We start from the raw sequence: 9971 nt of genomic DNA, 5'->3' as shown, positions 1-9971 counted from the left end.
TGTATTCTGTGATACCCAGTGGCTTATGCTCAATGTTTGCCAGTAAAATCTGCTGAATGCATGCTTTAATGAAGCAGAATTTTACTGACTGAAGGAGGAGTGAACCTACCAGGGACGGGTCAATGATTTGAAAAAAAGAAGCCAGGAGAAAGAGGAATGGAGACACTGGTTAAGCAACAGGGAGTTACTAACTTATTAACGAGCTATTAGCTCATTACTGAGCACCTGCCATGGGCTGACAGGATAACAAGAGAGGTGACGGTGAGCTTTCCCTGCCCCAGCAGATAACGCCCAGGGTCGCAGCCATCCAACACTTAGAGGTCAGAGGAGTGGAAGCAGGAGCTCTTGACTCTTGGACTGAGGGTGTGCCTGCCACGATGGCCCTGCCTCTCCCCTTGGGTCCTGAGTAAGGAAAGCTTGGCCTTTGCAGTTCGGGACACTGAACTGGTCACTGGTAGGTGACTGGAAGCTTGAGCCCAACAAAGCCAGCCTCCCTAAGGCTGAGCAACACCTGGAAGAGGTGCATACCCAACAACCAAGCATCATGACCTCCCTGACCCCACCCAGTCCACCCCTGCACCTCCTTGGACAATCAACCCTTGGAATCGGCCTTCTTTTCCTTGCTGCCCAAGGCTCCTGACTGATACTAGGGGCTGGGAGGTGCTGGCGCCTGGGACTGTAGTCATCACTCTTCTTCAGTGAACTGAGACGCAGAGCCCAAGGATGGAGAAGGGAAGGTCCAGGAGGGCCAGCACAGCCAGCAGACGGCCAGGGGCAGGGCCGAGACTGCAGAGGGAGCTGCCAGATACGCCTGGGAATTCGGGATGCACAGCTGGAGAGTAGTGGGAAGGACACCTCCTTCTGAACAGCCTGACCCCCTGGATCTGACCGTCCTCTACCTGACCGTCCTCTACCTGACCATCCTGGATCTGACTGTCCTCTACCTGACCATCCTGGACCTGACCCTCCCCTGTCTGACCATCCTGGATCTGACTGTCCTCTACCTGACCATCCTGGATCTGACTGTCCTCTACCTGACCATCCTGGAACTGACCCTCCCCTGTCTGACCCTCCTGGATCTGACTGTCCTCTACCTGACCATCCTGGATCTGACCCTCCTCTACCTGACCATCCTGGATCTGACCCTCCCCTGTCTGACCATCCTCCGTCTGATTATCCTCTGAGCTATCTGACCACCCTCTCAGTATCCTCTGAGCTGCCTGGCCATCCTCCAAGCTTCCTTCATATCCTCTACCTTAGTGACCATCCTTTGAGCTCTGACCATTTTCTGAGTAGCCTGACCATCCTCTATCTGACCAGCTTCTGAGCTGCTTGATCATCCTCTGAGCTGTCTGACCATCCTTTGAGCAGCCTGACCATCCTCTATCCCATCAACCTCTGAGCTGCCTCACAATCCTCTGAACTTCCTGACCCTCGAATGGCCTGTCTAACCATCCTCTGAGAAGCCAGACCATTCTCTATCTCACCATCCTCCGAGCTGCCTGAGCATTACCTATCTGCCCATCCTCTGAACAGCCTGACCACCCTCTGAGCTGTCTGACCATCCTCTATCTGACCAGCCTTTGACCTTCCTAATCATCCTCTGAGCTCTCTGACTCTCCTTGGAGCAGCCTAACCATCCTCTGACCATTTACTGACCTTCCTCACCATCCTATGAGCTGTCTGATCATTTTCTATCTGCCCATCCTCTGAACAGCCTGACCACCCTCTGAGCTGTCTGACCATCCTCTATCTGACCAGCCTTTGACCTTCCTAATCATCCTCTGAGCTCTCTGACTCTCCTTGGAGCAGCCTAACCATCCTCTGACCATTTACTGACCTTCCTCACCATCCTATGAGCTGTCTGATCATTTTCTATCTGGCCATCCTCTGAGCTTCATGACAAGCTTTTGAGCTGCCTGACCAGCCTCTATCTGACCAGCCTCTGATCAGCCTGACCAACTTCTGAGCTGTCTGACCAGCCTCTATCTGACCAGCCTCTGATCAGCCTGACCAACTTCTGAGCTGTCTGACCAGCCTCTATCTGACCAGCCTCTGATCAGCCTGACCATCTCAGAGCTTCCCCACCTGACTGCTCCACCCTACTTGACACCATTTAGTTTTCCTGATATTCCAGACAGGTCCTGAGTCTCATTTTTCAGGGGAGAGTACCAGTGAGCTCTGAGGTCCCAGCCAGCAGAGTCCTGTCCTTCTGGGGAGAGGGGACCCTACCTCATTAGCTGTCAGTGCCAGATGGCAGCACCTGCCACCCTCTTCAAAGATGAGTGGAGGGACAGCTCCTGCCTCCCAGGGAGTTTGGGGGGGGACAATTGGGGCTTCTGTTTGAACTGTGCGTGGGAGTGAGGCCTGGGGTATGTGTCTTCCTTGGCCAACTCTGGTCTGAATGGTCTGAGGACTGAGCTCCGGGCTGCTCTGCAATAGCAAATACCAAAGCACTGGCAAGTGGCAGTGAGAGGTCTGAGCCTGTCTCCTGTTTCCTTGACGGGACATCCCTCCTGAATGTGCTGATGTGGTCTTGCAGCTTCCAGCCTCTGGAGGGGAAGTTCAAGGGCAAAGATGCCTCTCAGGTTCCTTCCTACTTGTTAGGTTGGGACTGGCAGGCATCTCCTCAAGGGTGTCAAGACCTCCAAACCCTGAGGTTTGCTTGGGCCTGGGCAGATTCCAGGGATTAAAACAGGCCAATTGATTTCTTTGAATGCTCACTTGTATGGGCACCTCTGAGCATGTCCTAGGTGCCAGGCATGGGTTGGGTGTGGGAAGATAGGCTTTTCCTTTCATTTGGACTGGGTGGGCCCACAAGTCAAGAAGTTGTATAACTGCCGTAATTTTCAAGAGGTCCTGTCTCTCTACCCAGGATCTAGGCATGTGCACCAAGTGGGAGTCTCCTGGTGATCTTTTTAAGATCTTCTGGTTGATTCTAAGCACATGACTTGGCCTGGGAAGCAGGAGCCCTGGTCCCTCCTCCAGGAAGCCTTTCCTCCACAGTGGGCTGGTGACAGTGCCTTCTCTTTGCCCCACAGCCCTCGGCACCTGCCCTTGATATTGCCCCATTCTCTGCTGCGATCTTTGGTCAGGGAGTGTCTGTGTATTCTGTGATACCCAGTGGCTTATGCTCAATGTTTGCCAGTAAAATCTGCTGAATGCATGCTTTAATGAAGCAGAATTTTACTGACTGAAGGAGGAGTGAACCTACCAGGGACGGGTCAATGATTTTAAAAAAAGAAGCCAGGAGAAAGAGGAATGGAGACACTGGTTAAGCAACAGGGAGTTACTAACTTATTAATGAGTTATTAGCTCATTACTGAGCACCTGCCATGGGCTGACAGGATAACAAGAAAGGTGATGGTGAGCAGCAGATAATGCCCAGGGTCGCAGATGAATGAATAGCACCTGCATGAGGAGGGGGATGGAAGAATGCAGCTGGATTCCAGGGGGTGTGAGCTGCTGGACCAGGGTGCCTGGAAACAAACTCAGATCCTCTGAAGAGCACTGTGATCTCTTAACCACTGAGCCATCTCTTTGGCCACATTTATCAACATTTTAAATACAGGCAGGAGCCGACCCTGTACCTGCACAGCTTACCTGGCTTCCCTACCCTGGGAGGAAGCAGGTGAGGTTATATGAGGGGAGAGCCCCCAGGGCAGGAGCAGATCTGTGGTTGATGGCAGAGTACAGCCCGGACAGTGTCCTGCAGGGAGGAGGGATCTTTAGGGGAGGGGAGAGCCATTCCACTGTAAGCCCTAACTCAAGACCAGTTTGGGCCGTTCAGTGTCTCAAAACCGGAAGAAAATGAAAGAACAAAATTGGGAGATGTAGCTCAGCTACATCTTGACTACCGTGCATGAGGCTCGGGGCTCAATCCCCAGCAAAGGGAGGGAAAATGACCAATGTCCCTGGGCTTCCCATATCTCCTGAGGGGCTCAGGCCCCCAAAATGGGGCCCAAGTAAGGGACAGGCTAGAACCTGGGCACCCGGCCTTGGTTCTGCTCTGGCCCACCTCCACCTCCACAGGCTTCATCATATGGCAAAGTAGGTGCCAAGGTTCACGTCCCAGCAGGTGGAGTTCAGGAGCCCAGAGCAGGGGAGGATGCTGGTCTTACTGCATGGAGCCTGGGGTGGGAACTCAGAAACCCAGGTATCTTGTGGGACCTGGGTGTGGGCCAGGTTCCTGTGCAAAGCACGTGGGTCCCAAACCACTAGTGAGTGAGCTTGACTCTATACCACCCCTGCCAGCCCCGCCCTGCCCCATTCCTTGGTCCACACTCAGCACTCCCTCTCCTCTCTTAAAGGCTGCAGGTACACTGGTGACTGCTGCCCAAGTGGTCCTCACCCTGCAAAGCAAAGCTGCAACAATGTCACTGCGAGACTGCCAGGTACGCACCCCCCTCAACTGGGTCCCCCTCACCCCTCTTGACCCTGTGTGGTGGAGCTAGAAGGGGACCTGTGTATCCTCAGCAGCACTTAGAGGGGCTATGGAGCGGTCCCCACCAAGGGACACCAGCAGGGCTTGTCAGGGTTACAGGGAGCCCCCAGGACCTCCAAAACCTGTTCACTGGGCTTAAGGCCAGGGAATGTCTCTGATAGGTAAATCAAGTCAAATCGGGAGAAAGCACCAGGACACAGACAAGAACTGGAACAGAGTTTATTGGCAGAGAAAATGCAAGGGGCAGTCGCCTCATTTGGGATGGAGGAGCTCTCAGTTTTCAGGCTGTTGGCTGGGGGCTTTATAGAGGGTTTGGGGGATGCGGAAGGCGGGAAAACATTTTTAAACAAGTTAGGCAGGAGAGAGAAAGCCTAGGGCTTATCAGGAGAGAACAGTCTCTGTCAAACTACCCCCTATGGTCAGGCAGGATCTGGTTCACGGGATAAGGGGCCTGCTTTTCTTTTAAAATTATCAAAGGGGGAGCAGGCTGTGCTGAAACAGCTCTTACAGCGATCCGGTCTTGCTTGGGTCATAGGTGTAGGGAGTCCATTTATCTTGTCTGCAAACAGGGTGCTCGTTAACTCAGTTACTGTATTTTCAGAAGGCTTGCAAAACCATGAGGCCCTGTCACACTGGGGAGGGGGCTGCTATAGATCTGAACCCTAACAGTCTCCTTTGAAGCCACCCAACACTGGGACCTTGAGCCCATTTTGCAAATAAGATGAAATCAGAAGGGTGAGGCAGCTGGTCTGCAGCCACCTCATTTCCAGGGCCTGAAAGACGTGGGCCCCTTTCTATCCAGGACTAAAGGGCATGTCCTCTGACCCAGGGAGTCATGGGCACAGTGCCCCTGCCCTGGCAGGTCATGGAGGGCAGCCATTACAATCTGAAGGTGTCAGGTTTCCTACCTACAGGCTTGGTCTGATTCCTCCCACACAGTGGAAGCTGAGAGGAGGGGTTTGGCTTTGGCAGGTGGTACCCACCTTGCCAGCCAGGGGACAAGCCTGACATCCTTCGAGTTACATCTTAGCACACTAGTCCCCTCCTCTAGGGGCCAGTCTTCCATCCTCTCCTGGAGACTGGAACTGGTCATCTTAGAACCAGTTTACAGAGGGGCAACCAAGGGTTTGGGGCTCATCAGAATAAGGCTCTGGTATTCCTTTCCTGCTGTGCAGGCCTGGAAGGATGCTGGTCTCCCACTCTCCACCACAAGTAATGGCCTCATTTGGGATGGAGGAGCTCTCAGTTTTCAGGCTGTTGGCTGGGGGCTTTATAGAGGGTTTGGGGGATGCGGAAGGCGGGAAAACATTTTTAAACAAGTTAGGCAGGAGAGAGAAAGCCTAGGGCTTATCAGGAGAGAACAGTCTCTGTCAAACTACCCCCTATGGTCAGGCAGGATCTGGTTCACGGGATAAGGGGCCTGCTTTTCTTTTAAAATTATCAAAGGGGGAGCAGGCTGTGCTGAAACAGCTCTTACAGCGATCCGGTCTTGCTTGGGTCATAGGTGTAGGGAGTCCATTTATCTTGTCTGCAAACAGGGTGCTCGTTAACTCAGTTACTGTATTTTCAGAAGGCTTGCAAAACCATGAGGCCCTGTCACACTGGGGAGGGGGCTGCTATAGATCTGAACCCTAACAGTCTCCTTTGAAGCCACCCAACACTGGGACCTTGAGCCCATTTTGCAAATAAGATGAAATCAGAAGGGTGAGGCAGCTGGTCTGCAGCCACCTCATTTCCAGGGCCTGAAAGACGTGGGCCCCTTTCTATCCAGGACTAAAGGGCATGTCCTCTGACCCAGGGAGTCATGGGCACAGTGCCCCTGCCCTGGCAGGTCATGGAGGGCAGCCATTACAATCTGAAGGTGTCAGGTTTCCTACCTACAGGCTTGGTCTGATTCCTCCCACACAGTGGAAGCTGAGAGGAGGGGTTTGGCTTTGGCAGGTGGTACCCACCTTGCCAGCCAGGGGACAAGCCTGACATCCTTCGAGTTACATCTTAGCACACTAGTCCCCTCCTCTAGGGGCCAGTCTTCCATCCTCTCCTGGAGACTGGAACTGGTCATCTTAGAACCAGTTTACAGAGGGGCAACCAAGGGTTTGGGGCTCATCAGAATAAGGCTCTGGTATTCCTTTCCTGCTGTGCAGGCCTGGAAGGATGCTGGTCTCCCACTCTCCACCACAAGTAATGAAGCCTGCAAGTTGTTTGATGCCACCTTGACCCAGGTATGCCTGCTGAGAGACAGCTCCCCCTCTGCCCATCCCCAGCAGTCCCCTTCCCAAGGTCATCAGTGTAGGGTGGACAACAGTGAATGCCCCAAGAGGGGCTCAGAGTGCTGAGACTTTGCTGGTGTCTTGTTGTGGCTTACTGAGGGTTTGCTGGGGGCTTGGCCATAAGTACGTGAGATCCTGGGGCTCACCTGGCTTTAGCCAGGCCAAGACCTTCTATGCATTTCCAGGCACTTCCATACCTGTGAAGGATCCTGAAGTTCCTGAACTTGGGAGCTCAAGTAGGGGTGGGGGGTGTCAGAGTTGGCTGTGCCTTGGCCCTTTTGAGCCCCACCTGCCTTGCTGAGTAACTTCACCGGGTCTTTGGACCTGCTTGTCTGCTCTGCATCTAACACCAGCCCACCTGCCCTGCCTGCACCTTGTTGACCCCACACACCACATTCCTTGATTCAGCAGCAACCATCAGCATTTAAAAAAGATTTGAAATAGAAATACCAGTCTATCAAACACAAGATGATATTAAAGTAAATTTACCTTTCAGTCTTCGAGTCTCTAACTCTACAGTGACCAACAACTTTGGTCTTTTTGTGTCTCACACAGTAGCCCAGGCTGGCCTATAATTACAGCAACTCTCTTTGATTTGGAGTCCATAAAATGCTCAGTATTCCAGAAAGAAAAACTATCCAGGCCTGGGAGCATGGCTCAGAGGAAGAGGCTCTTTGGCAGCTCCTCCTCCCCGATCTGCATTTAGATACATGCCTTCCTTAATATGATCTCAGGGCTCTGCAGGACAGATGTGTTTCACATTTCTTATTTCAGTTTGTGACATGGACCAATGACTCGAGTCTTGGTGGCCTAGAGGGCTGCCTCGCAAAGCTCAAAGCAGCGGATCCTACTTTTGGTGAGTAGACCTCTCCCTGGGTGGAAGAGCCCAGCACACACACCCAAAGCCTCTCCTCCCCTGACTGCAGGCACTCTGTAGGGCTGGGGAGGGCAGGTTGAGGGCAGTGCTGGGCTGACACTGACTCAGAGGAGGGACCATGACAGCTCCCTCTGTGTTTCAAGCAACGGCTGCTCCTATGGGGACACAGTTACATAGAAGACTCCAGATCTTGTCTCTCATTGCCCTCAGTTCTACCTAAGACACTGACTCCATTTCTCAGATGTGGAAACAGGTTCGGTGAGGGTAAAGACACATGCCCAGAAATGTCTGGATCTAAAGCACAGGCCCAAGAAGCAAGGGGACAACTTCTGAAGCCTCTGTCAGGGGACTAGGGAGGCTCCTCAGAGCCACTAGGGCTGAGGGCAGGAGTAGGGGAGGGGCAGCCTGGCACAAGGGCAAGTCTTGCAAGTCTCAGGCTGGGGGAAGTCAGCCCAACACATTCTAGAGCTCTGAGTGAGAGGCCAAGTGTGAGGAGAGGTTCCAAGGCTAGACAACCGAGAAGAGGAGAATGGAGGCGGGGCAGCTCCTGCTGCAGCCTGGCCCAGCCAAAGCCAGGGGCCTCAGCTGCCCTGGGAGGACAGAACGGCCAAAGAATCAGGAAGTGTAGCCACAGGGCCAGCTAGTGGCCAGCATGGGCTCAGGCTAGGAGCAGGGCCCCATGCCAGGAGAAGGAGGTGTCTTAGTACTGTGCTTGGGTGTTTGGTTCCAAGCCAGGACCAGTGACTGAGTTCCACACAGCAGGAAACACCCAGCCTCTCTAAAGATGGCTGTGGGAAGCCTCGGTAGAACCTGGGATCTCATACCTTCTGCAAGGACCACCCAGCCCACCATCAGCATGTTAGGTTGGCGAGTCAGGATCACACGTCTGTATCTTGTCGACGCGCTTCCCTGAAGAGCATCCACTGAGCACCCCCAGGAGGCCTCGGCTGGCTATTGGGATGTTTCCAGCCCATGAGCCCCCACGCAGCCTCTGTCAGCCTCATAAGGGCAGAGGGAATTACTGCAGACATCAGGGCTTACCAGAACGCCCTGTTAGAAAAACAGCCATGGGTACTTGGATCCTTAGAGGGTTCTGCTCCTCCACTGCCCACCGAAGGCCAGGGCTGAGCCTGGGGTTTGGTGGGGCCCCTCCTCAGTGAACCTGCACCCAGCCTGGCAGGTTTTGTTGGGATGCCTGTTTCACAGAAGGGGCCCCAGCCAGGCTGGGCTCAGCCACAGCTGTTTCCCATCCTCCTGGCAGCCATGGGCCATGCCATCTCTAATGGCCTCGTACTCGTTGGCACCGGAAGCTCTGTGAAGCTGGACAAAGAGCTGGACCGGGCTGTGAAGACGATGGTGGAGGTTTCCAGAGCCCAGCCGCTGACACCTCGGGAGCAGCTGCATGTGTCTGCAGTGGAGATGTTTGCCAAGGGGTAAGGGAACCTTGGCCCGCCAAGCCTGTGCAGAGCCATGCTGCATGCTGTCCCCACGCCTCAGGAGCCTGACTTAGAAACTCACCTGCCTACTGCCCTACTCCCACTTGAGGGCCAATGAGGACGTGGTCAGCGAGGATTCCTGGCTTAGTGCTCAGAATAGCTTATTATGGTGCAGTCATGTGGTGAATATTTTAATAAGGAGAGAGAAGAGAAGAAAGCAATTGCCCCTTATGCTTCTTGCCTTAAATGCTGTGTTAGTCAACTTTCTGTTGTAACAAAAAACTTGAGACAATCAATTTATAAGGAGGAAAGGTTTATTTTGGCTCATGGCTTCAGAGACTTGTCTTACCCCCGTTGCTTTGGGGCTGTGGCGAGGCAGGGCGTCGTGGTAGGAAGGGGTAGCAGAGGATGCTGCTTCCTTGGTGGCCGGTAAATAGTCAGGATGGGGCCACGGTGCTAATGTTCCCTTCCAGGTCATGCCCCAAATGACCTAACTTCGCTCCACCAGGCCCCAACTCCAGAAGGTTCCATCACTCCCAATAGCATGACAGTCTAGGCTACTAAGCCTTCAGCATACAGGCCTTCAGGGTGCATTTAAGAGTCCAACCTGGGCTGGGCGTGGGGGCACACGCCTTTAATCCCAGTACTTGGGAGGCAGGCGGATCTCTGTGAGTTCCAAGCCAGCCTGGTCTACACAGTGAGTTCCAGGACAGCTGGGGCCACAGGGAGACCCTGTTTCAGAAAGACAAAAAAACAATTCCCACCACAGCACATACCAAAATGGCTCCTGCTCAGGCAGGTGAGATGCCCCATAGAGCAGGTGACTGAGCTGATTGTGGGGAGTCTCAAGAGCTCAGATCCTCTGGTGCGTCGAGTAGGTACAGAACTCTCCTGGTGCCTCGTGTTGTTGGGGAAAGTTCTTTTTTAAAAAAATATTTTATTAT

The 9971-nt window shown here is 53.5% G+C and overlaps 1 protein-coding gene across 1 annotated transcript in view; it reads left to right on the top strand.

The window, feature by feature from the left end:
- Nucleotides 1-3449: 3449 nt before the first annotated feature.
- LOC103743414 (tetratricopeptide repeat protein 38) overlaps nucleotides 3450-9971 on the top strand; it is a 26472-nt gene continuing 19950 nt past the window's right edge. Inside the window, exons 1-5 of the mRNA XM_017801025.2 lie at nucleotides 3450-3631; nucleotides 4311-4394; nucleotides 6589-6666; nucleotides 7489-7570; nucleotides 8853-9024. Coding sequence (XP_017656514.2) covers nucleotides 4374-4394; nucleotides 6589-6666; nucleotides 7489-7570; nucleotides 8853-9024 — 353 coding nt within the window. The 5' untranslated portion in view covers nucleotides 3450-3631; nucleotides 4311-4373. The remainder of the gene's footprint in view (nucleotides 3632-4310; nucleotides 4395-6588; nucleotides 6667-7488; nucleotides 7571-8852; nucleotides 9025-9971) is intronic.

This window comes from Nannospalax galili, unplaced genomic scaffold, assembly GCF_000622305.1.
Source record: "Nannospalax galili isolate Female #2095 unplaced genomic scaffold, S.galili_v1.0 scaffold180, whole genome shotgun sequence".
NCBI classification, from domain to species: Eukaryota; Metazoa; Chordata; class Mammalia; order Rodentia; family Spalacidae; genus Nannospalax; species Nannospalax galili.
This window is presented reverse-complemented; position numbering and strand designations above follow the sequence as displayed.